Genomic DNA, 27,776 nt, shown 5'->3' with positions numbered 1-27,776 from the left:
AAATCCTGTGTGATATAATGGCAGAAGAAAAAGAAAAAAAAATTGTTTTTCCTCAAGTATATAAGAAAGAATTCTATAAACTTATACCAATGGAGATGCAAGTTTTCTTTTTTTTTTTCTTTTTTTTTTTCCTATTAAAAGTGACTACTTCCAAAATAGTTTTGAAGCAAGAACACAACATAGTTCAAGAAAATGTCTCCTGACAGATAGGTCATGTCTTGAAGGGCAGGTTGCATTTTTAAATCCTGCTTCTCTGTAAACCTCTGTTTAAACAAAAAAATCTATTCTGAAATCTTACTGTTGTAAGAACCAGATAGTTATGTACTCCCTCAAAGTTGCCAGAGTTTATTCCTATAATGAGAATGATGTGCACATTTTGCATTAATTTATCTAGCACTTTTATCCTATTTCATTTCTGTGGAACTGTAAAAAGCAAAGACAAAATTCTGGGAAATTCTGATGATCAGCTTGGTTAATCATTTAAAGAGCCTGGGTTTAGTTATATTAGGCTAGATCCACAGAGAGTGCAATTTCATTTCTGAAGTGTTGTTATAAGTATCTACCTGCAAATCTTAGACATTCAAAAGACTTGCTCAGCTGCTGCTTGAACCTGGAGATATCTAGTCCTTTATGTTCAAACTCCTTACATAGCAGAAATTTTGCTTCCTCCTAACCTGAAACATACTGATAATGAAGCACTGTTTTTTTCTGATAGCTTAGGACCACCATTCATCTGACACGTGGGATTAAATGAGGGAATCAGCTAGAGGAGGCAGGAACACACGTGTTCATGGTGCTTAGGAGAGGACATGGCTGGCCCGCCTGCAGGCTGGGGATCTGCAGGGCAGGAAGATTCCCATTTGTGTAGTATCAACCTTTTTGTGGTCTTTAAGATTGTGGCCCTGAGTTCTGATCCTTTGAGAGAGAGGAAAAAAAAAAAAAGAAGAATTTGTGCCACCCATATCCTAGTTGACTATTTTAATTTTGAATCATATTGAATAGAAACAGTGGGAGCTGTCTGCTTCATGCCACCTGTCCACCTCTCTGGGTAGATTTACCTCTTAGTCTGCCAGATAACCTGGACCAATGGATTACCGTAAGAAGCAACACTTGTAGTTTTACAGAAGCCAGATTGAAACTTGACTAATAAGGATTCTAAAATCCATAAAGCAATTCATCATTTCTTCCATCCATCTAAAAGACTAACTTCTGGTTTTCACCATGTCTATCAGTTAATTTCTCTACTCCTGGCTGTCACCCCAAGAATTCCTTCCTCCCCTCCAAATACCTTTCCTCCATCTGAATTTAGCATTGTCTGATTGAGTGAACAGGAAATAAAGTAAAAGCATTTGAACTTTTGTTGTTGCCATTGGGTTATGGAGAATTTTCTCAGGGTTTTAAAAGTTAAAATCGTGAATTGTTATTCAGTGCGGAGGCTTGTCAAATTTAGGGACACTTCGCAAAAGCTTGATCTAAGTTCAGTCTGTTTTCTCCAGATTTTCTTTCACTCTTACAAACATTTTTTTCAGCTGTAAAATGAAGAGTGAATTATGTTCTTTGCTTGTGCATAATCTATGAGACAGGTAAACACAACTTCTTTCATCTTAATGATAACATCTTGTATTATTTACATGCTATGTTAGATTATTTTTTCTGGTTATATGAACATACTAGGAATGTTATTGTTTATATTAACATGGAAATCAGTTCTGAGAACATATACACAGAAAATTAATTTCATTACTCAAGTTAATGAATATTTTTATTTTTTAACCTGTTTTTCTGAGTGAAGGGGTTTGTTTTATTCCTGAAACGACACAGAAATGTTACTCTCCACGCCATTCAAGGTACAGTGTGTTAGCACCGAGTTCAAGTGCACTGACTAGCTGTTGTTTTGTTTCTCCGACACATCTCAGAGGCAGTGACGAGGCCTATTGGTTCTTTGGAATAATAGCAATGGCTTTCTTAAAACTGGTAGCTTTCTGCTGTAGAGAAGAGGATATTCTACCCATCTAATATTACCATAAAGTTTACACATGTCCAGAGCCATAATGGGATCCCTATAATGGAGGACAAAGCACAGCTTGTCCTTCAAATGGGTGATTTTTGGGGGTATACTGCTACAGCTCAAACTAAAAACTTGTATTTAAGTATTACATAATGTTAATTCTTGATTTTGTAGAAAATATCATGATGTAAATTACCAGTAATCCATATGCAGAAGTCAAAGATTTTCAGTGAAAGCATAAGAAGGCATGCTACAGAATAAAGTAAATAAATATCACCCCAGTGGAAATGCCTAAAACCACCAAAGAGCTGAGCTGCCCTCCTCTACGGGTCAATCTGCATGTTACTGTTGTCAGTTAACCTGGACGATGGCATCACCGTAGGAAACACCACCTGTCTGTACTTTCGTATGAGCTTGGCTAAATTTCAACCATCTAAAAAGGAAATAAAATAAGTCTTTGACTGTGGTTAGGCCAGACCATGTTTCTTTTGTGAGAAATAGGAGAGGAGGTAGGCTGTTAAAAAGAATAGGATATTCATGATACTTAATTCTAAATCATATCTAATGAAAAATGAATAGTGAATTTTTGTCTTATATTTGCCAAAACAGAATTACTTGTACTAGGAAACCACTTAATCCAAACAAAGCAAAAGTAAATCTACTAATTTGGAAAAGTAATCTAAAATCTAACATAGACCAATTAAGACGATTAAGGTTAAACAGAGCAAAGTTCATTAGTCCTTCCCCAAAGTAATGTTCTGCTGAAGGAAGAAACTGAAGATGTGGTTTGTAAGTTGCATTTGCGACTGGTTTTAAGTAGCTTAAGGTACTGAACTTACAAAAGGTTACTTAATTTCTTTCTTGGTTTCTTCAGCAAGGTTCTTGTGCTGCAGGTAAAGGTTCACACAGATCATCAGTCTAAGGGCATCCCTGCTAGGAAAGCCCCTTCTCTGGGGAGTGTGCTTTGCCTTTCGATTAGGTTAAATCTAAATTTAAACTACAGAGAACATTGGTAAGAACTCTGTTTATTTTAATTTTCTTCTGTTCACTTAGTGGACATTCAGTCTCATCTTTCTTCCTTTGACTTTTGGTGATTTTGTTATTGTTCATATACAAGAGTAATTACTCAGCTGGTTAATGAATTTTGATGCTTGTGTTACAGGGAAATCTTTGTAACTTAAAAATAGAAATCAAATTGCTTGTTAATTCCCTCTAGTGACAGGTGACAAATATACCAAAATTAAACTTTAGTCATAGATGGAAGCAAGACACTTGCTAATTTGCTAAACTCCCTGGTACCTGGGTGAGATGGAAAAGTGATGTCAAATGCCTACCTAGTTCTATTCTTCATGAAAAATTAAAAGATTTCTTTTCTCCCTCCCCTCAGTCACTCGGGAGAGGAGGCTCTGTTGTTCAGTGAGTTCTTTTTTTTTTTTCTCTCCTGTCAGTTGGGATATCTCCAAATTGTGTGATTCTAGTATGTGTACTTACACTATTATAAACTATCTTTTTTTAGGCCTTATTTCATCACGAAGGAGAGCTATATTAGTTTTATTTTGTGAATACTAGCTGGGAAATCTATTTAAATTTTAATTGCATATTACTTTGAAATAAAAAATTAGCAGATGTGTATAAAGCAATTCAGAATTACCACTTCAGAATTAATACATAGAATGTATTTTTTTAATACTGTTTTACTTGTGACAAAAATAATATAGTTCTATAAGCATGCCACTATATTACTCTGTAAGGAATAATGATGAATTAATATTAGGCTATTATTTTTACTCAGAGTTCCCTAATACATTTCATTGTCACATCTAAATACTAATATACTTAGTTCATCTCAGTATTTTTTATAAGCAAGTGTTGCTTATAATTGCATTTGGTTGAGAATATTTAGAAATTGTATTGAAAAGTATTTCTTAAATCTGTTTTAATTTAATTGGTTCTCTTTAATTTTAATTTAATGCCACTGCTTTGCATTGATTGATGTTACTCATTGTTTTAGTCCTTCTTGTCACTTTTAGTAAGTCCTCCTTATTTCTGGAAATGCTTGATGACTCAGGTGAAGCTATCAACCCTTCTCTTTGATAACAGAATTAGTGCTGCCTTTTTCTGTTTGTTTAGTTTGGGTTTACCAAGGATAGCTTGTTCAGTTGAAAAATTGAAAGATCTACAATTTCGATTGATTTGTTTTCCTTCTCTTTTCCTCAGACATCTTTATTTCTACTTTTTCTCTATTCTGCCAGTTTCATTTAGCAGACAGTACTTCAAAAAGCAGCTATATTCCTTAACCTTGTTGTCATTTCACAGCAAGTTTTTCTTCTTGTGATAAACATGATAAACCCCATCTTCACTTGACTGAATGATTCTTACATTGTCTTTGCAGGATGCGGTACTGCAACAGGAGGAGCTGAAGATGAAGGTGAGGCTGAAGCTGGCTGGATTGAAGGTGCTGCCATCCTACTCTCTGTTATCTGTGTTGTACTTGTCACTGCCTTCAATGACTGGAGCAAGGAGAAGCAGTTCCGTGGGCTTCAAAGTCGTATTGAGCAGGAACAGAAATTTACTGTTGTCCGAGGTGGACAGGTTATCCAAATCCCAGTGGCAGAGATAGTAGTTGGTGATATTGCACAGGTGAAGTATGGTAAGTTCTGTCAACTATATGTCTACTTTTCTGAGCTTTATTTATTCTCCTTTTCTTTTCTAGGAGAGTAGACTCACTTCACTGGAAGTGATCTAAAAGACAGAGAATTATGTGATGTCATTATTGTCCATGGTAAGGTAACAATTTGGCTGTTAGAGCAAAAGGAGAACTTAAAGATACTTGCTATAAAATTGCACTAGGTAATTAATTTTATTTTTGTAATCCTCACTTCCTTTCACTGACAAGGACAAGAACTGTTCATACAAAGGTAATTCTCTTTCATGGAGGATCACACTATTTGGAATTTTTGGTTTCTGTCCAGTTAGGAATAAGAGGAAGTATTTTTACATGCTCTGTGAAAGGGAATTGTGCCTCTGTGCTTACCTGACTTGGTAGGCTGCTCCAGAGCTATGGATCCTGAAAGTCCCCCAGATCAGATGCTTCTAGCAGGTGGTTGCCTTATAACTATATGCCATAAGGAAAGCCCTAAGCTCCAGTGAATGGGAAGACTTTTGCAGAAACTCTGTGTACTCTGTTTGACGAAGCTGGCAAATTCCAGGAAAATGCCTGTTCTATCAAGCATCAAGTTTCTCCCGGACTTAGCTAAGGGCTTCCTGAGAGGGGAAGGGGAAAGGGCAGCTTGAGTGTTTATTAGCCACTGTTAATTCCTATGAAGTCTGATAGAGAAACGTTCATGTCATGTTAAGAAGAGTACTCCCCCTGCCAAATCTCAGTGATTATGATGTTCATCATGTGTTAAATGTGATGCATTCTGGTTCTGGGATAGCATTAGGCAAAAAAAAATATTTGCAATACAAAGGCCCTTCCTTATAGGTTTGCAATATTATGGCTAATATAGACAGATGTGATAGTAGTTCTTTCACTTTTGCTTTCATTTCAATTGTTGTTAATTGTGATTTTGTAATAAAAATCAGTATGACATTATAAAAACAATCTTACTAAACCACTGTGGTTTTCCATTACCATGTTCTTGCTGAAAGGTGATCTTCTACCTGCCGATGGGATATTTATTCAAGGAAATGATCTTAAAATTGATGAAAGCTCTTTAACTGGAGAGTCAGACCAAGTCCGCAAATCTGTTGACAAAGACCCAATGCTACTGTCAGGTAAATGTACCTGAATTCTTGCTGAGTTATCTTTTATGCACTGCTTTGTTCATGTTTTGTTTTGTTTTCTTTTTCCACACCATCAGGTTTTGGTAACCTAGATACAACTGATCATTTGAACACAGACACTGGCCTTGTCTATTTGTCATTCAAAGGACATGCTATTGTTTTTTGACTGAAAGCAATTGTTTCTGATCGTCATACTTATTTTATAAAGTGAGAGAGTAATGAAACATTTTCAGAGGAAAAGGAAACTATCACTTAGGGAAATAACAATTGTTTCAATTCATTGTATGCTAGTTTTAATTTAACCATTAAATTCAAAGCCTTTTGAAGTCTCTTTAAACACTTTCTTTGTGTGTATACTAGATACAATAGAAAAAGAAACAATGTGCTTAGAAGGAAATGGATATACTAAAATATTGTGGGCTTGACTTCTGTGGTAAATTCAAGTTATATTTAATATTTATATTTTATAATATAACTCCATACAGTAAATCAGTTAAACAGAATATGATTTTTAAAATTCTAATTAAGATAGTTTCTAAATAGGTTGGTTGTCAATAGATTCCAGCTGGGACGTGATCACAAAATAACAGCCTGCTGATCTCATAATCATCCTCAATGTGTTATAACCTGAAACAGTCATTTTCAAATACGTTTGAACTTTTTATTCATGGAAAGGATTCTCTTTGCTGTCTGGTTGTACAGTCAGCCAAGAGTCATCCCAAATAGAATATTTATGTTGCAATGCAGCAGGTAAGTACGCATTCCTGCAGAAATCCTGCCCCCATCCTGCCTCACTGAGCTGGTGTTTCCCAAGCAACAACTGTTGGGAGATGCTTTTGCTCAGAAGAGACAAGTAGCAACAAGTAAGGATGTGAAAATTTTTAATGAATTAACAGTGCAAATCCTTTCCAAACTTAAAATCAGATAATTAGTTCACTGATTATGAGATTATGAATGTTTATTATGTAAATTATGGAATTGCGGTCTGGTAAAAACCCATCAGATTTCAGTCAAAAGGTGGCTACATTAACTTAAGATGAAGAAATTGCTAATGTTATTTGTGGACTTGCCATTGCCACGGACTTCATGTTACAAAAAAACATGTTAATTAATTTTAAATTTAGCAAGTTTCTAGCATCTTTCCGCCTGAAACTGTGTATTGAAAATTATTTTTTTCAAATACCACAACACAAAAAATTCCTATCGCTTCTGAGAATAAAACAGCAAAACAAATGTCTTTTTCTTTTTTAGGAAAAAATTTCCCTTGGTTTCTTTAAAAATATGCTGGTTTTTATTTGTTAAATGTTTTGCTGCAGTGTCTCTGCCAAATGTATACCTTTTGTTGTTCATGTTGTAAACCCCCAAGTTTTTCCAAGTTATGAATGTCTGAAAAATGTGTTCGTGCAAGTTCATTAGAGACTAATAAATATTAGTGGAGTAGCTGCAAACTCCAAAGGCTGCATTTGTGCAGAGAAAATACAATGAAGAGCTCAGCATTTGCAGGCAGCTCACATATAGAAATGCTGAATAGTGGGGACACTTTTGAATTCTTGGTGTCCCTCTGACTCCTTGATGTACCATAATTTAAGGAACTGTTCTGACTTTCATGAGTGATGTATGAAACTAATCACTGTTATTTTTGCTAGATTTACAATAATATGATTTATCCTAGTAGTGCAGATATTTAGGCTTAACTTCATTGTAGTTTAAGAATTCTCTTCGAGATGCTTTCCAGTGTGTAAACAGGGAGGCCTGCAGTGATATTTTGAGGAAGGGTAGCTCACTGCTGCTATTCCTAACAAAATTTTTAATCCAGTGTTGTCCTTGAAATATTTGTCCTTTTTTTTTTCTATTTCTTTTTTCTTAGCTGATAGTTGTACTGTTTTGTAAATATAAATTCATAACTAGCATAAAATTTGCATTTTAAAGAGATAGTTTTGATAATATTTTCTTATAGAAACTTCTATCATGAAATATCAGACTTCTATCAACTAAAATATCCTGTTGTTGAATTCTAGAGGTTTTCTGATTATGAAGTTTCCATTGACTCGTGTACTCTTACATATTCCTAAATTGAATTAGATCTTTTTGAATACCCATAGATTTCAGTGGTGGCTGTGAAAAAACATGAAAGTATTGCCCTGAAGGGCATGGTGGGAAGAGAAAGGGAAAGCAATCAAGTTAGTTTTGCTTTCCCAAACCTCAAATTTCATTGCTATAAGGAGACAAATTTGTCTTTATGGTTTTATTGCAGAATTAAATAAAGTTTATACTCTGTATTTTTCTCTATTACTATGTAATCTCTATTATGATTACAAAGAAGTTGAAGAATTAATGTGATGTTTTAACAAGCACTGTATACACCTTTGTTCCATACTTACAAATTTTTACTCATGCTGTGTTAGAAAATCGCTGAACTCTATTTGCTCAGGAGCAGAGTTGATGGTTTGAGATTCTATCATGCAAAAAACTATCTTCTTCCATACATACAGTGCAAGGTTTAATCCTAATGGTGTGGGAGCTGATGTACCCACTGGTAATTGTTAGTAGTCCAAATCCCCAAAGCTTGGAAACCACCATGTCTTTCAGGGTGGATTTGACCTGGTTTAAAAACTGAGTTCCTGTTGGATTTTAGCCTAGACCTACATTTTTATAAAACTTGTTTAAAGAAAAAAACCAAACAACCCAACAAACCAACCCCCTGCAAAAACATCAAACAGACCTTAAATTTTCCTCTTATCTTTGCACCTGAAGACATCAGTAAGTTATCTCCAGGTAGGCTTTTGGAATTTAGACAAATACAGTCAGGATGTTGCTTGCCACTGTTCTCCCTTAAGCATCTGTTGGAAATGAAAACAGTTTGGGTTTGACAGAGGAATAACTGAAAAAAGGTAACATTTGAATTGCAGCTACAGTTTGTTTTGTGAGTCTAAATTTGGTGAAAGATAAACACCCTGAAACAGGAGGTATTATTTTCACCATTGGCACCTGAAACAACATTTTTAATATTCAATCAGTTTCAATGACATAATTAAACTAAATGAGTTTCTGTGCTTAATGTCCTGTTTAATCATCCAGATACTCATTTACTGTACTTGAGAAGCAATTCTAAGAGTACAAGTGCTGACTAAACCAGATGGTTCATTTCCATCTGTATATAGCACATTTGGTACCACCTAGGAAGGCAGACGTGGAAATACAGACTCTGATATACCTGAAACCAAAAGAAGGAGCTTCTCTTCTATAGTTCCACTGTACTTCTGTCTAAAACATTTTCCTTCTTTTAGTTCTTTAACAGAGGTTTGCATGCATGATGTAGCATAAGCCATTGCATCAAAAGTTACCAGCTTAAATGAGACTGTGGTGACGTTAAATTTCTTTGCAATGCGCATGTGCACGTATCAACCAACAGATGAAGACAGCTTGGATAACCAAACTGACTGCTACTCAACTGTCTTCATTGAACCTGATGTGACCTTGAAGTTTTGTGTAGTTCAAAGTTCGCAGAAGTCCATGATTCCTACATACAGAAGTTTTGAATATGAGTCTGGCCTCAGTATTGCATACAGTGAAGTATTTTGGGGTACCACATATTATAAGAGTTAACACTGTAAAAAATACCTTATGAGGCTTACTGTTTAAAACTTTTTTCCCAGGTATTTAGATTAATTTGATGAAGGTATGAAAGAGTTACATAGAGGAGCTCACCTAGCGTAGTTCTCACTGAACTGAGACTCACAGAACATTACTTTATCCTAACCTAACTTTTACAAATGCATATTTCTATCAATGCGCAACAAGGATTTGAAACAAAGTAAACAGAGCTTATTCAAGAACAAATAAACAAAAGAAATCTCTTGGTCATGGTGCTTTGTTAGGTTTTGGAAATAAAAAGGAAGCCCGATTAAGGAATCGGGTCAGTTACTGCCTGGAGAAAAATAGTTCTGATTCCATCTTAATTCCCTGCCAGAAAATGTTCTAAGCTAGGCTTCTAGCACAGCAGAAATTTTCAAAACCAAGCAGCTGACTTCAAAAGGTCCAAATTATTTGGATATGTTGAAATTACTTAAATTACTTGTAAATGAGTTTTTTCTGGAAAACTCCCCCCCCACCCCCCACCCCAGCCCATACAGGATATTCTGATGGTTGGTTCACTTTATTATTAACTTCAGTTACCTCTTAATAATTGCAGTGACTGAAACAGTTGTTTAGAGGTGCTGATAGAGAATTTTTGTTTACCACAAGTTTGCTGAAAGCAGCAAAACAGTATAAACCCCCCAAACTGGCATGCTCTGGTTTTCTTTTCTTGTTTTTCAGCCCTATTTCCAATCTATTTCACCAGTACTCTTACTAGATTTGGGAGTTTCTGAGCAGTCTCCTGTTTAGTTGCATTTTTGTCTGAAAAGTATGTGTTGTAATAGGTTCCTTATCTGTCTAACCTGTTTATCTCTTTTCTTACTAAACTAGACTTCTTCCTTTTCTGTCTTGGAATATTCACCATTTATCAACTTCAAATTAAATACTCAGCATGTGAAAAAATGTGTTTTACTAATACTGAAAAATTACTCCTGAGAGGGAAAGTAGTCAGCAGAACTGTTCAACATGAAGTTGAAATACATGCTTAGTGTACAGATAAGTGAAAAACATGCATTCATTCCAGAATTTCATTTATAAAACAATAGTTGATTGAAGTCATAGCGCCCATTTCTTTATTCAAGCTAATGTAATTATAATACTGTTTAAATGGTGAAATTGTCAGGGTTAGGTGGAAGGAGGTTCAGCTCTTTGGTTTAGCTTAGATGCTGAAGAATTTTTCCAATATTACTAGTGGAACATAATCTGATGATAAATTAGTACCTGCTCTAAAACATGCTTTTGTATGCACCTTAACAGTTTTGAGTTACGTTTTACAAGACTGATGTTAAGAAAAGGCTCAGAAAGGTTAAGACATTTTTGCCCCTTCCAGGTGTGCAGAGGTAAGCTTGAAATCCTTCAAAACAAAACATAGGAATACTAAAAGCAAGTTCTTAATTAAAATATATTTTAAATGGTGTTACACCTTAAAGGAGGTTCCTCTAAATATCTGAGTTAAGTTTCAGACATTTTCTGTTTTGTCTGAACCAGTACAACCAAGCGTATTTTATTTTTTAAAGGTCTTTTCTGTTCCTTTAGCCTTGAATGTAACTTGTTTTTTGTTGTTTGGGTAGCAGTCCTAATTTTTTGTTTGTGACATTTTTCTCTATCATATGAAAGCAAGCAAAAGACTTTTTAAGGAATCAAATTTTATCTCAGAATGCCATAGGAACAGTTCTCAATGTACTGAGAAAGTCTGATGCTTTTTTTTTTTTTTTTAAATACATCTGACCATTAGTGCATTTTTGTTTCTATTTGGCTTATTTCTGCTGAAATTTTCTTAGTGTTCTGATGAGATATTTATGCTCTGAAATTAGGTTTAGTGTTGACAGATGTTCTCTCTGTTCTGTGTTTCTGTTTTCCTTTTAAGAACATGAGAGATTTTGGTTATTTCGAGAAAGATCTTTGAATTATAAATAGATAGTTGCATTGCTTAGTATGTTCTAGGACAGCAACTGGGTGAGCAGTAATAAGAAAATGGGATTTTTTTTTAAAAATGTGTTGCAAGGGTGTGTGTGTATATATATATAAAATATTGATCTGTTTAAGGACACGTGTCCATATACCTTTCCTCTTTTCAGCTTTTGAGATAACTCAATGAAATGAATATATGTAGATGAGGATGAACCCAATAAATGTTTTTTAACAAGGGAGGGAGAAAGAATCTTTCCATGACCATCCAGGTTTAGTAGATCTGAATGCCCAGTAAGATTCTCCATGGTAAATTAATTATATTCCCCATTTGCTCAATGCAACAGGCTCACAATTCAGTTGGTTAAAAGCCATTTTGCTGGAGTTTGCAGAAAGCTTGTTTGAAGATTTCTTTTCTTTTTTACTATGGCTTCAGGTGTGCCCTGCTGTGGTACATTTCAGAACTACAGGCATCAGTGAACGACTTCACTTTAGTTTTAAAATATTGAGTGGTAGTTAATGATGGTAAATGTTGGGTGGTAGTTCATGATGGTAGTGGGTAAGCGATAGGGGCAAGACAGTTGAGAATAAGCATACGAATATTTTTACCTCATTAGCTGCAGAATTGTTTAGGACAAGTCAGTTAATGACTCTACCTTATTCATGCTATTACAGAGTGAATGAAACCATGATGTTGTCTTAAGTAAGGTGTATGGAGAACGTTACATTTATGGAAAACTTAATAATTGTAAAGCAGTACACTGTACATTTTGAAGTTAGGTGAGGATCTAAGGAACCATAGATTAACACCCAACAACGAAGAGTAGTTTGTCACAAATACTGCAGTGACAAGGCAAAGAGTAAAGTGAATATTATAAGCAGTATAATTTTTATTACCACCACAATGGTCAAACTGTTTAGTTGACTCTTAAAGCAACAAATAGCTTCAGAAGAAGTGTAAGAATTCTTTCCCTCTCCATGCCTCCCCCGCTCCCCCAAAGGAAAATGTGATTACTGGGCTATGTTCTGATTCCATCTGGACTGATTCTTCTGATGTCCCACAGCTGCAAGTCTGGAATAATACAGGTCTTAAAATATAGTTTATTTAAAACTATAGCACCTAGGATTAAAAACAGTTGTTAAATAATAGAATACTTTCTGAGGAGGTTCTAGTTAACCATGTGTCCATCCATAGGTCACTTAAAGGTATAAATCCATGTTTGTCTTTTTTGTATACAATGACTTTTTTCTCAAGGCTAACAGTTTGTGTGTTACAGTCTGTTTTCATAGTTTCCAAACTAATTGCTTCTTCAAATACAGGAAAGAGTATTTAAAAAACCCCAAGCCAAGTAAACTTTCTATCACAGCTTGCTCTGTCAATTCTGTGTTATGAAATGATTGCTTTTCCTCTGTGTTCTCACAGTGACTTACACTTAATGGGCATAACATAATTTCATAATTTTCTACTACTGAAGGATAAAATATAAAGTCTATTTCAATGAAAAACTTTATCTATCAGTAGTTTCTGGTCATTATCTGTTTGTTTTTCATCTGTTTCATAGGAGCACATTGGATCTGCTATATATCTTTTAAAATTTACTACCTGCTGAAGACATCTCTCTTCAAACACTTTAAATATTACTTCAGTAATGAACTTTTTAGATTAAGACTTTGTTACCATACGAAATGACAAATTAGTCATTCGATGCCATCCTTGCCATATTTGTTCCTATGCTTCAATAACAGGGTTTTTTTAATAAGCTTTTAGTAGCTGGCCTTATATACATGTCATAACAATAGGTTGTTCTTCAATTTCAAACTTTTTTTTAGAAATAGCCAGTGTGTAAATGCATAGACTGATCTTTTGCAAATCCTCTCTCATAAAATTTTCCCAAAATGTAAATCAGAATACTTTTGATCGTTTCTAGGAAATTCTATTTGTTTATGTTTCCACAGCTCATAGCAAAAGGTTTCTAAGAGGCTGTGATCTTTGATGCACCTGACATTTGGTTCAATATAGGAATAAGAGCTGTAAATAAACAATTTCTATAGAATAAAGCACAAAATATTTCTCAAAAGGAATTTACTCAATATAATGATAAAATTACCTCGATAAACAAATGATCCTTCTCAGTAAAACTTAATGTACATTTTGATTTGTTTTAGAGTAATAGAAATCTCTCATACTGAATTTGTTTTCAAGTGTACACCAGATTCTTCTTGCTATTTGGGAATCTCCTGATTTAATTAAACATCTCCTTGAAGATTTTTTCCTATATTGATTTTTCAAGTTTGAAGATGTGAAATTGTCTTCCAAAATATTTTTTTTTATGCCTGTAAATCAACCATAACTAAGGCAGATGAGAGAAATTGCACACGTATTTTCACTTTGGTTATGTAATAGTATTCCATGTACAGTCAGTGTCATCTTGACTGGAGTCACAGAGGAATGTTTACAGAACTCTGAAAAAATATTTTCAAAGTTACAATAATTAACTGTGTGAAGCTATCTTCCAAGATAATGTAAACTTGGTTAGTGACAACATTTCTTTTAAAAAGCGAATCTGGTGTGTGCGGTTAATGGGTGTGCAGCCTAAGATTTGCAGTTAAGCATCCGTTCTTGGTTGAGAATAATACAAAACAATAGGGATTATTTTTTGTATGTAATTATATTGGCCTCAATATAGATTTTTAAAGTGTAACAGATCTCTCTTAGTGCTACAGTAGAAGTCTTGCATCAAATATTTAATGGTTGTTCTTTTTATTTTTTTAGCTATATGTAACTTATATTGCATATTTTCAGGTACTCACGTCATGGAAGGCTCTGGACGGATGCTTGTAACTGCTGTGGGTGTGAATTCTCAGACGGGCATCATCTTTACTCTGCTAGGTGCTGGAGGAGAAGAAGAAGAAAAGAAAGATAAGAAAGGTAAATTTCACAACACATAAGGATGCTCCGAAGAAAGCTCTTGGGCTTCGTGTAGCCAGAGCGTTCCTCCATTCTTGACAAATAAATATGACTTTAAAAACTTCCTTTTTTGTATACATTTTTATCATTACATGTCACACAGAAAAACAGCAAAAGCTGTTAACCAATAAATACATTGGATAACAAGATGTTTTTCCAGTGTGAAACTGCAGGCTCTCAGTACATAATTAAATGCAAGGGAATACATGGGCATACTCCCATCTTTACATAAATCCATACTCGCCTAAAATTCGCTAAGGTTTTGCTCTTGTGCATTTACCTCTATGTAATGTTTTTTTTCAGAAAACAACTACTTGGCCATGGAAATAGCGTTTTTCTTTGAGCTTCAAAAGTAAAACAAAGATAAGATGCAGCTTTTTGCTAGCCTAGTTGTTAAATGTCAGTGACTGGCTTTAGAGGCGTTTTAATTTCTTAAGGTGTGAAGGTCAAACTAAGAATAGTAAAAGACAAGAAAGTAGCAGTAAATGTTAGCAGAGAGTTTAATTTTGGTGTCCTGTATCAGTTAATGAAATCAAGAAGTCTGTTTAGATTTTTCACCTTATTATACTGTGACATCATAAGCAATTGCTAACTTATGGGTTGCACACTAAGCAGAAACATGATTTAATGTGTGTCCTTTCCAGTTTTTGTTCATAGTCTTGTAAATTGTTCAAGTCTACTTTCAGAATTTCGTTCCAAGTTTGTTCTAAGAATATGTATCTTTTAGACATAATTAAGGGCCAATTAATGCAGGGTTTTTAGATATTTCCACTCTTTTTAGTGGTTTTTACTGTTAATAAAAAAGAGTAGCATAGCTTTGCTGACCATTTTACTTAGTATCTGTCAGGCAGCGTGATTCCACCTTTTTTTCATTTCCATCCTTTTAAATTGAAGCTGCAGATAGGAAGGCCAAATTCAAATGGTTTTCATGACCTACAATTTCCATTTCTGAACATGTTCAACAAGTGGTTGTGCTTGACTCCGTGTTTCTCTGAGGAAATCCCTTTTTACTTGATGAAAGACTTTATGAAATGTTTACCATTTCAGTTCTACACAGAAATGCACAATACCTGCTAGGCATGGTAAGTTCTAGGAACATTAAAAGGAGAAAGACCAAAACTTCCCAAAGTAAAATTCTTCGTGTCAGACAAGTTTTGAACAACACCTTGCTATCATTAAGAGAAAGACTCCCAGAAACAGACTTTTCAAGATCTGGTAGCATCTGTTTTGGCACTGTCTGAGGGTATCGTGGGTGAGAAAGAGCAACTTCAGGACCTGTTTGCAAGTGAGAGCTGTCTGCCCTGAGGTCCTTCGTGTAACTGGGGTGGCCTTCTCTGGATGTTATTTCGCTCAGGACACTGGTGATTCTCTCATGTTTCAACATGCATAGCCTTGAAAGACAGGGAAAGAGAAAGCACAGATGACGGAGTAATGCACTGCACTGTGGTCGTAACTTACTACCCAGAGACAGAGGTTCTTACAGAAGTGTGTAAGAACTTGCTGTGCAGTCTCTGAATCTAACTGAGTATAGCTACAATACCATGAAAATTCCTTGAAATTTCCTAATGTCGTTACCAGCTTTGTGCTAGTGCAGTGGAGTGCCTCGCAGAGCTGGTAGCAAATTGAGGACCAATCCCAAATACTGTACTCTTGTATATAAACCTGCAATTCTCTGAAATCCTGCCAGTCATAAATGTTTGTTTCAGTCTTATGTGGGTGTGTGCTTTTATCGTTCATTAACATTTTGTAAAAATCATCATACAGGTGTGAAACAGGAGGATGGACATCAGCTTCCAGGTAGAGTAAGAATTGTACCACATCAAATGAAAGGATGAGGCTTTTAGCCAGCAAGCTTTGGTGCAAATCAGGGTTGAACTAATGATTAAAATAATTGTCTTTGAATCAGTCCAGTTAAATTAAAGAATTATTTCAAATCAACGGGATTGTTTGTGGCAAACATTTAAGTGTGCACGCATTGTTGGTGTTGCAAATCTTAATGTTACGCTTGAATAATCAGTTATTCTCCAGAAGTAAATTACAGTATATTAAATGTTGGAATGCATGATTTGCTGTTAGCAGTTCATGCTGTGCTGGTTAGTATGAATATCCAAATGGAATAAAAAATAAGCATGAGTAACCAAAACAGTTTAAGTTATTACCATCACAGTAATCAAATTTGCAATTGAAATTTTCATGAATGTAGTTACACAGGGTGTGTTTTTAAATCCTGTATGCTGTTTATTTTCTTCTCCCAATTTACCATTTGTAAATAAAACGATCATTTTTCTTGAATAACAAACCAGTACAGTGTGAAACAGTCACTACGGGTCAAGTACTGAAGAAGTTCAAGAGCCTCGATCAGGATTCATTATAGGACTTCTGTGTTCTATTCTGAACAATTAACCAACAGAAACAAAACAAAACTTATTTTATCTATTATTTCTAGAGACTAATTTTCTGAGCTCCAGTATAAAAAACCATAATAAAATAATAAAACCTTCTTTGAGTTTTTCGCCTTCCTATTAGGAAAGATTTTGTGACCAATTTCTCTAATATGCCGATAATTGCTGAAAACAGAGAGGATTTTCTTTTCTGATACTTTTTTCATTTCACCACAAAACAGGCAATTACGTAATGTCTATTATTTGGATTTAAAATAACTCATTATTCTCCTCAAGACTATATTTGTCATTTCCACATACAATATTGAAAAGTCTAATGTTTCTACTCAGATCAATGTGCATATTAACTAGGTTATGGCAGGACGTAGATTAAGCCCATGTTAGGCTGGGATGTATCAGTAATAATATGTCATAATATGCAACATTACATAAAATACAAAATATGTAATGTTGTATATGCTATGTAGTATGCTGCATGTTTTGAAACTACCCACGCATTTTGTATATTCATTAACTCAAGGGAAATATTTCAACCATTTTAATATTTGCATAACATTATGTTAAAGGTAAAAAAAGAAAGAAAAAAGGACCAAAGCAATGTACATAGTACTGTGTGCAGTCAGTTCTCACCAACTGTTAACTTTGTTAAATGTCTTTCGTATTTATTTTATTCTTATTCTTATTATTATTCCATGTATGAGTTTTTGCCTTACTTTGTTACACCTTTGTAATGACATTTTGCTTTGGAAAGTTATGTAAATTAATTTTAAACAGATTGATTTTGGAGAAAACAATGCCATAGTATTCCATAAATGTTTTTTGTTTTGTCATGTTCATATTATTATTATTATTTATTGTTTTTTTTATCCATTATTGCTCAGTAGATTCTTCCCATCCCTCCTCCCACCCTCCTTCAGCTACAGATGGTGCAACAGGTGCAAATGCCACTGATAATGCAAATGCCAGCTTAGTCAATGGTACGTCAAGAACACGTAGCTTGTTTTATTTGATAGATTTCTCTCCTGACTATATAAGATTCCCTTTACCTTTTATGAACTGCACAGATGTTGTATGTGCATGTGATTACCCCCTGAGAGATCCTATTCCATAAACTCTATAGTAGCTTATAAGAGATGCCACAAAGATGCTGTGACTTACTTATTTTATTCACACAGAATTTATTCACACAGAATGGGAGAGGAAGAAGTAGGAATTATGAGGTATTTGCCATTAATTAAAACTGCAATTCAAAGGAACCATTAAGTAAGGCTAGTTTCAAAACTTCTGAGTTGCCTTTACATGAAGTTTTGTTGTAAAGCCCGTTACATATTTGTCAGCATAGATCTGAAGGACAGCACCATGATAAATGGATTACATCCTCTTTTCTTCTGATGTGGCACTCTCATAAGTATTCATGTAGTCTTCATGTAGTTCTGAGAAATAGTGCTGGGATCAGGAATCTGGCTCAATTTCAACTAATGGTGCTTTAGGAATAACTTTTGCTGCTTTCAGCATCTTTTTTGGAAGAGACTGACTGAAAAGTTATGTCTGTGGGTATTTGTGTATGCCCTTAGATAGTGATCATCTAATGAGCCTACCTGTATTTACTAAAAATAATAATAAAAAAATAATAAAAATTACTGTAGTCAATTTTGACTGTCTCTTAGTACAGATTCTTGACCCCACTTCTTAGCATGCAGATATTTCAATATCTCTTCTAATAGTCTAATTCCAGTATTAAATGGAATGGGTCAATATTAGTCTAGGCATCAGCTGTATTTTTCTGGTAATCAGATACGTTAGTCTTTATTTGCATAGAAACCTTTCCCTCTTGCACAGCACCAGTAATACTGACAAAAGTAATTCTACTTTTCGTTGTGTTAGTGATAGAAATTCTTTTCCATGCAGGTCAGTAGTTGTTGCATTATGCGTGTGAGACTAAAGTTTCTGACATAGCAATACCAAGTACTAAACAAGTACTAAGACTTACTAGTGTAATATCTTATTTAAAACAATGACACAGGAAATCTTTAAGCCTATTTTTAAATAATTTCATTATAATTTAAAAGAAATGTATAACCAGATTTAAAACTTTACTCCTGCATATTCTAAGTCTGCCAGAAAACTACGATTTACAATCTCTACATCTCACTGCATGACAGGAACTTGTACCATCCTGGTTCCAACGCCCCAATTTCAGATTCCTTAGAGACCAAGAACCAGGAAATTAATGATAAATATTTCATTCCCCATTCTTTATGCTCTATAATTCTACTCTGTTGTGTGTAAAACAAACATACACATACAACAAAGTCTTACCAGATACCCTCCTTCAATCCCACTGGAGACTGCAGTATTACATTTATGCTCAGTCCTGCAAGTTACTAAGTTGAGCATCTGCTTAAATGCTTTGCTGGATGAGAACCACTGCTCAGCAAGATGCAGAAGGGAGTCCTAAGTTGTTCGAACCCAGTCTCTCTGTTAGCAAGTCTTAGCTGCCTGGTAAATATCTGTTGTGTTTGGTCTTAATGCCTGAACTTAATATGGAAATTAAGTTCCAAGGGATACTAAATCAGTGTCTTAAGTAACTACATGATTTTCCATCATCTTCTCTCCCATCATAAACAATAGTTACTGCCCCTTTTATCTTGGAGTTGAGAGATACATACTCAATTCTTTTCAGTGCACAAAGCATAGAAGTCAATTTTTTGTGCAGCTGAGTGTGTTTTTGCTTTTAACCCTTCTGAGGTGAGGTGGTTGAATTAATTCTGCAGATCTCTGATCAACGTGAAGAGGAGATACTTTCCACAATTCAACTTACCTGACATTGTGTTCAGAGGAGAACCGAGACTTGGCAAGTAGAGTTAGAACTGAGTGCTTTGAAATTGTCTGGGAAATTGCCAAAGTCTGGCTTCTGTTTATACTATACATTTTTCTAGTTAGCAGTGATGATGAGTTAGAGAATACTTAAAATGTAGATATTTTTTGGAGGGGAGAAAGGAAGGAAAAAATAAGCTTGAAAGCAAGGAGACCAAGTTCATGTAGATACTTTTTCCATCTGGACGGAATGAACTTTTTCAATAATGTCTGAGAATTCTCCCTGAGATGTGCCTGGAAACAACTTTTTTTACCTAAAGTCTAACACCTCTGTGTAGAAAATACCTTCAAATAAGAAAAAAAATTATATACTTGAGTAAGTACTTAGCTCAGGAAATGCTATTGCTTGTTACATGAAAATCAACACATTACCATTTCAAATAAAATATTGTTATTGTCTTAGTTGTCAATATATAGTTGACACAAAAGAAGTATTTTTTTTTCAGTCAGTGAGCTTACAGTGATAAATTCATACAGGTTTGTGATACAGCCTGTTTGTTATCTGCTGTATCGAAGGAACTATTGTAAATTCTTTGGGGTTCTAGTAGTTAGGATTAAAATACATAATTGTTTGATGGTTTCTTTGTTAAAACTATGGACAGGATGTTCAGTTTTTAAAAGGTTACAAGTTAAGGTTATAAGCAGATGAGAAAATTTTACAGAAAGGTAGTAATTCATGAAAACTTGTCTAATTTTAAAGTATGGTATTTAGAAAAGGTAAATTTTTAAAAGAAAATATGGGAAGCAGCAATCATTGTTTACAGCTTGTTTACCCCAAATTTGATTTCTTTAGAGAAAGGAGTGCTTATCATTGTCCAGTAAAGCACTACCCGATTCCTAAATCAGGATTTCCATGTTGGGTTGTTGGGGTTGTTTTGGCATTTGGTATTCAGAGAATTTGTTACTTAAAATTATATTCTGATATAGCAATACCATACCAGACTCAGAGAAATGTCTGAGCTGAAATACTTCACATTTACTGTTCTGTCAGTTCTGGCATATGTACACTACTGTTCAATTCCTGCAAAGCAATTTGCAGTTTTAATATATTTTCAAGTATTTTCTGAATTGTAAATGAAGTTATTTAGAAGGTGCATAGAAGAATTATCTAAAACTTCCTATTTGATACAGTGGAATCAGATTTATTCTTTTGCAATTAATCTGTGTTTTACTAATGCATTGGCTCTGACATCACACTGCATGAAAGAATTTCTAATGATTCACTTCAGATATGTTTGACGTCACTTTTCTCCCTATATATAGATTTGCAATGTGCGTCTGTTCTAACTAGCTGCAGGATATAACTGACTTGGCATGAAGAGGGCTATAACTCAGTTCTATTGCAAGATAAGACATTTTGGAAAACCAGTAGGGTATTTTATTTTTTTTGCTCCATCACGGCACCTGAGAACATAACTCGATTAGCTTCTTTGGTTTCTTCCAAGCAGTTCCTCCAATGTACAAATAATCTCTAATGCCAGTGACAGGTCTTTGTTATTCTGTCTCATTGACTCTTCATAAAGGGCTGAGGGAAGGTAAAGGGGAGTCTTTTCTTGCAAAGTTGATTTGGAGAAGTAACTGTCTTTTGGAGTAAGAACTTGGGCAGTAATGGTGCCATGGGTACATTCCAAAAGGCAGAAATTTTAGTAAGGCAAAGGCAAAATGCAAAACATTTTATATTCAAATTCAAAACCTTCACAGCAACTGCAGAATACAAGTCATATTAAGAGGCTCTATAGTCTTTTCTAAACCTTCAGATTTTTCATCCTTGCTTAGAAAAGTGTTAAAAATAAACTCAGATGAATTCCTCCAGATTTCAGGGCCCAGACGCTGTCCCTTTTCCTTACTTATTTCCAAAAAGAGAAGAAGAAAAGATTTGCAAAATTTATGTAAAAATATATTATATTTTTTAAGAATTATATAAAAATATTATCAAAATATCAATAGATACTCATCCTTTTAATGTTTCTAAACAATGCATGAAGGTCAGATAGATGGGATAGTATTGCTGGTCCTAGCACTAACTGAAAGGAGAAAGGATCTCTCAGCAGTAGTGATTCTATCTTAATTTAATTTCTTTCTTTGTTCATAATTTGTAGCCAAGTGCAGGCTTAAAATTATTTGGAACAGGAGGAAATAAATCCTTTATAGTATTCTCTTCTTTATCATAATTACCTAAATTACCTATTCTTTGTTATTCTATCTAAATAATTGCAATTTAACTAGCTATGATGACTCCCCCACCATCCCCCAATAACCTAAATGCAGTAGCTGATGAGGTTAAGAACATATTTCTAAATACGTGTGTTTACATTGTTGCTAACAATTGTCCATTTTGTGTACTGGTATTTTTAGGTAGTCAGGGTAGACGAATTGTTAGTGTAATTCGTTACAACAATTATGATACCCCAATTAAATAGCAAATATATATCATAAACTTAAAAACTTAGATTTACATAGAAAAACCAGTGTATTTTGTGTTTGCCAGGGTTTGGGTTTGTGGTTTTTTTTTTTTTAAGTTGAAGAATCTTCAGTCATACTGTTTTAAGTTTTTGAATTGTATTCTGAAAAAGGAACTATAGAGCAGGACATAGAGCAGACTGTCTGCTCTAAATTAATGTTTTCCAGTGCTTAAGGAAGGCTTTATCTTCTAGCCAGAAATCAGAATCTCTAGAGATGGTTTATGTCTTCCACTAACTTTATTAAAAACCATTCTAAGAAAAATAGCCATTAGGCAGATATCAAGTTCAACTATGCACTGTATGCAAATCTTTTTTAAGGAAATTTCACAATGAAAATTAACTTGGTTTTGTTCAGGTTCGTAGATTCATGTCTCATGGCAAAATGTAAGTCTTTGGAAGATAGATAGTGCCTTTTAAAAAGTCATATTATAGCCAAGGTGGGAATGGAGTTAGGAATATAGACAAGCAGTCGATGCTAAATGGCTTACTTCAGCATACTTTAGTAATCCGAGTACTGAGATGATTGTACGTAGTGATACATCCTTTCCTTTACTGTAATTCTGTACTTTTGAATTTCTCAGTGCCTGTAGCCTGTTAGTATGGGGCGAAATGTTATAGTGAGAGATTTATGACTGATTTGGCCATTTTTGCTCTTTTTGAGAGGGAAGGATTTAGTGATCTCCCAATTACTGAAAACATAAACATGCAAGAAATGCATCTTAGCCTTTCAATTTTGCTACTATTTATTCACAGCGTAGAGTGAAAAAATTAATACATACATTGAAGCATAATTTCTTCTGCTTTATTGTGCATGTCAGTACCAGCTGTATTGCAGGAAGCTGAAAGAGCAAGACTTAACTGCTGTCATATTTGTTTTATAAACTCTGATGATACATTTCTTACTAGAATGTGTCAAAAATCCAGTAAAGGTGTGTTAACTATTAATTTTCCTTAACATTATTTTTTTATTGTGCATTATACATAACTACAAAAAGAGAATGTCATCCATTTAATATAATATCTATAAAACTCAAATAGTCTCTTCCGTAAGATAAATTCATATATCACTGTGAGAGTTTCATAAGGGATCCCATCAAGAAATTTTGAATACATTTGAAATTGTTTAGTGGTTATTCTGAATACCAAAGTTTTGTATGCTCTAGTTTGTATTTTGCCATTTTCATTTCACACACACTTTCAAATGATGTATTTTCAATTTAAAAAAAAAACAAATAAGGACTTTGATATGGCAAGACTATATGTAGCTAAAATATTAAATTGGAAATTACAGATGCACTTGGCAAATCTTTCTTTAGGATAAGTTTGAGTATAGGATGGTCACCTGGCACTTGTATTTACAGGAGTAACTTGCTAAATAATACAACCAAGTGAGGAAGATGTCATTTTAAGTCATATCTGATTTACATTTTTATTTATTTATATTTATTAACACTATTATTTCTGTTTTGTCTTAATTTACTAAAAATAACGAATTTAATTCTGGAATACATTAAAAAAAGTCCTACTCTGTACTGGTGTGTGCCAAAATTATACCTGTGGATTTTTTAAGTCACAGCTCTCTGAAATTTCAGTTCAGGAATATTATTCAAATTCTACTCTCCACTGGATTCTTTTTATTAGTTTCACCCTCTTAATTTATGCAATTTGCTCAAAAATATGTGCTGATATTTAGTATTTTATGTGTTACAACATTGAACTTGACTGCAGTTCCTTGAATATGTCCAGCTAAGTTGTCCATGCTTCTAAGTAAACATACAGTAACAATGGCTACTGATCATAAATAATTATTTGTAACATGCTCATTACTTTCATCTGCCCTTTTTATTTAAATTCCCATTTTCATGTTCTGTCTTGGGTGAAGATTGTTTACTGTCTGTTGTCTGTTGAAATTTTTCATCATATAGGCAAAATGCAGGATGGGAATATGGAGAACAGCCAGAACAAAGGTAATCTTCTTTCATATTAAGGAGGTTGTGGATTTTATTTTTGGCATGTAGTTAAATTCTTTTAAAAAATAAAAGGAAAATTTGTGATTTGTGCCTGTGTGTGAAAATGGCCCTATTGTTCAAACAGAATGTTAAAAACCCCCGAACAGCCAAACCCAGCAAAAAAACCTACCAAAGAGATTGTAACTTTACAGAATTTTGATATATCAGATATTTAGGACAGGAGAAGATCGGTATTTCTAATAAGCCATTTATAGATGATACTTTCATGTCACAAAACTTATTTGAATTCGTTTTTCTTGTGCAAGTTATGTATGCTGTGTATTGTTAGTGAATTTCCAACCCTATTTTTGATATGTCTCGTCATCTTTGGTGTTTAATGGCATTGTAAGGACATGTTTTCTTTTGCAGGGAGAAGGTAAAGCAATAACAAAAGGAAACTTTAAAGCCAAGAGGTTATTTAGCAATGTAAAAGTGTATTATAAGGATAAACGACAGGAAGAGTAAGAATCTTAGGAGTTTCTTATTTAATGTACAATCTTAGGAAGAAATTGAAATAATTATTTTGCTTTCTCTGAAGCAAGTGTCGTGGTTCCCTTTTTATTACGAGAGACACAGCTATCTTGATTTCTTTAGGTTATGCCAAATAAGTAAATTAAACTATAACTTTCTCTTCTCAGATAATACTAAAGATTGCAAAGGTGATGGATCAGAAACTGAGTAGATAAACTTAGTGGTTAATGGTACAAAGCTATTAAATAAAACGATATTAAATGAATAAGTTTTAAGGTTAGATAGGTGAATTAGATTTCCAGGTCAAATAAGCATGGTTTTGTACAATCTTTTCATGAATGTCAAAGCAAAGCTGTTTCATCTCATTCTATTTAATTTACTTATGTCTGTGGTCAATACAAAACAGACACATACACATATATAAACTGGAATGTCGTTGCTTTTAAAAGACACGTCTTTCTCTTTGATACTAAAATAAAGTTTCCTTATATTAGCAGTAGCATTCTTTCAAGAAAGGATGGTTTAGCCTTTAAATTATGTGTGCTTTTGATGGGAGAATGATGATAGTATCACCATCGGACCTGATGGTTAAGTTACTTGAACACTGAAATGCTAAGGAAACTTTTAAAGTCTGGTATTATCTGGAATAGTGGTTTGCAAAGTGTGGTCCGCTGGCCCATGCAGTCAAGAGAAGTGGCGCATGGATCATCTGTGGAACCACATTACCTAAAAATGTTTTCGTTAAAAATATGATTATAAAGGTGCATTGTAATCTATGAGACATACCAAAATTTAGAGAAATACAGACTGTCTATTTGCCAAAGCATTTGGGAACTGCTATTCTAGGAAGTCCTGCAGTACTGATGTACTGTTACTTGCCAAGTAATTTGCAAGACATTAAGTGATATATATGTGTATAACACAATGTCATTGGTGGATTAAAAATAAATAAATAAATAAGTAAAAATCAATGGTTTTCGCGGTACTTGAATGGTGCGGTACATACCCCCACATGGATGGAGTGCACATGGGTATGCTTGTTCATTTGTGCCCCTGCAGAACCCCACTGGGTCTCATAGGGGTGTCTGTCTGCCACGGAAGTGTAATTCTGCACAGTTACAATTACCTGTGTTGCAATCAGCCCCTGCAATGGGAGTTGCTGATTGAATTCAGTAAGTCTCAACACTAAGGTAAAAAGAGTGAAGAACCCTTTTGGAGTAACAGTTTTGTTCTGCATTATTAGCCAAGCAGCAGGATGGGGCTGCTGCCATGGAGATGCAGCCACTGAAGAGTGCAGAAGGGGGAGAGGGAGATGACAAAGACAAGAAGAAATCCAACATGCACAAGAAAGAAAAATCTGTTCTTCAGGGAAAGCTGACCAAGCTGGCAGTCCAGATAGGCAAAGCAGGTATGACTGGGGAACTGACCGCATAGCAGTGCGTTACACTAGCCACAAACGGTTTTAAAACAAGTTATTCTTAAAAGGGATAGGCCTTTTGTACTGCAATATTTAGAAATAGGTCATCATAGTACTGTTCTAAGGATAGTATGTGGTATTGAATGTCTTTTATTCTTCTAAAACTTACCTTTGACTGTCAAGAAACTGGAAGCTTTGGGCAACTTGGATTGTAATGAGTATTTGAATCAAAATGAAATGTAGCTTTTCTCATAGTCAATATTCCCAAGTGCAGTAATTACATATTTAATTTCCTCTCCCCTTAGAACTTCTGAGTACACAATTTCAGAACCTCTAATATAATCTCAAAATATCACTCACACACTATTTCCCTCTTATGGATTCTGAAATCATTCTGTTCTCTCTTAATATCTGTGTTCCTGCCTTCTACCCAAATATGACACATCTGTTGACTCTTGTTTCCAGTACCATCTGGAAGTAGCACTTCTACAACATGTAGGTAGAAAGTGAAAATCTTTCATAATGACATAATATTCATGGTATTAAAGAAACCTTGATCTCTATCCAGACCTTGGCTGAGGCCCCGCAACAGACTTCTTACTTTGCCTCGGTTCAATCTCCTTTATCCTTCTTTACCAGTTTGATTTTTTTCTCCTGCTATTCCTTCTCATTCCTTTTTAAGTTCATTGCACTTAGTTGATCACATAACCCCATGATGCCACTTTTATCTCTTTGCCTGAACAGTGCATGACTTGGAATCTATGGTTATCATGTCTTTAATATCCGACTTCATGCTTTGCCCAGTTTCATATTCCTCAAGCTTCTCTGCTTTGTTGCTAGTTGTACAACAGTACACGTTGATATAAAAACACTTCATTTCTCATCATCATTAATTTCTTAGATTAAGTACCTTTCTACATTGCCTTCTGATTATTACTCTCTCTGGTATTTCGGCAGGCATGTGAATATCACTTTTAAAGTAATTGTATAGAGATTTCTAACCATAATGTGGCAAGTAATATGAATTAAATTAATTAATCATTGCCTCATTGGGTTTTTCTTTGTCATTGGGCAATCTATGGGGATGTCTTGCGTTGTCATGAGTATTTGCCTGTACGATATTTTAATGGATTTTCCTTTATCCTCTGGCATTTAGCAATCTCCCCGACTCATCTGTTTCCTGTCAACCTTAGCATCCTTCAGCTTACCAATTTTTTTTTTTAACTTCAGTCAAGACATGAAATTCACAGCATTCTCCTTCTACTGTATGATCTCGTTAGAGAGAAATTAATTTATTCTGAAATGCAGGCTTAACTGCTTCATAGAGACCTGCCAAAAAGCAGTAATCATAGTGAGGCAAAATAAATGTTCTGATGGAGTTTTTATTTGTATACTCAAATCCAGGAACAAAATTGTGGAGGAGGAGTGCTATCTTAGCAACGTCTGTGTCATTGGGAGAGCATATTAAGTCCCCGGGATCTTTTGTGAATTCTGTGAAGTATTTATTAATGTCTCTTTTGCTATACTGTCAGTGTTGTACCTCTTTTGAGCCTCTTCTCATAAAAATATGCACTGTTTGCATATGTCCTTTTGAAAAGGGAAGCCCTGGAAACACTAGTATTTATCACATTTTCAAGAAAGACAGTAAAAAACTGTTCCGTGGACAATTCTGCAGTATTGCCTCATTGCATTCAGCCACACACATCAGCAGGGCTTTTCTAAAGCAACATAAACTACAGGAGATTCCTTTTCTCAAGCCTCTTAACATAAGCTTATTTAAAAGAAAGATGAGTGTTTGAATATGGATAGACTAGTAATTTGGAAAAGGTGGA

The 27,776-nt window shown here is 34.5% G+C and overlaps 1 protein-coding gene across 20 annotated transcripts in view; it reads left to right on the top strand.

The window, feature by feature from the left end:
- ATP2B2 (ATPase plasma membrane Ca2+ transporting 2) overlaps positions 1-27,776 on the top strand; it is a 442,871-nt gene that overhangs the window by 327,067 nt on the left and 88,028 nt on the right. For 11 of the 20 annotated variants that reach the window (XR_008233449.1, XM_052776594.1, XM_052776592.1 and 8 more), the window contains 7 exons: positions 4,401-4,658; positions 5,660-5,785; positions 14,142-14,267; positions 16,071-16,103; positions 17,590-17,685; positions 23,973-24,014; positions 25,771-25,935. Coding sequence is in view for 19 of the 20 variants with exons in the window: in XM_052776594.1 (XP_052632554.1) it covers positions 4,401-4,658; positions 5,660-5,785; positions 14,142-14,267; positions 16,071-16,103; positions 17,590-17,685; positions 23,973-24,014; positions 25,771-25,935 (846 nt within the window). In the remaining variant the exon portion in view is untranslated. The remainder of the gene's footprint in view (positions 1-4,400; positions 4,659-5,659; positions 5,786-14,141; positions 14,268-16,070; positions 16,104-17,589; positions 17,686-23,972; positions 24,015-25,770; positions 25,936-27,776) is intronic. The other 9 variants (XM_052776600.1, XM_052776607.1, XM_052776605.1 and 6 more) reach the window with 6 other exon arrangements.

Source organism: Harpia harpyja, chromosome Z (assembly GCF_026419915.1).
Source record: "Harpia harpyja isolate bHarHar1 chromosome Z, bHarHar1 primary haplotype, whole genome shotgun sequence".
Lineage (NCBI taxonomy): Eukaryota > Metazoa > Chordata > Aves > Accipitriformes > Accipitridae > Harpia > Harpia harpyja.
Note: the sequence above shows the minus strand (reverse complement) of the source record. Positions and strands in the feature narration are given on the sequence as shown.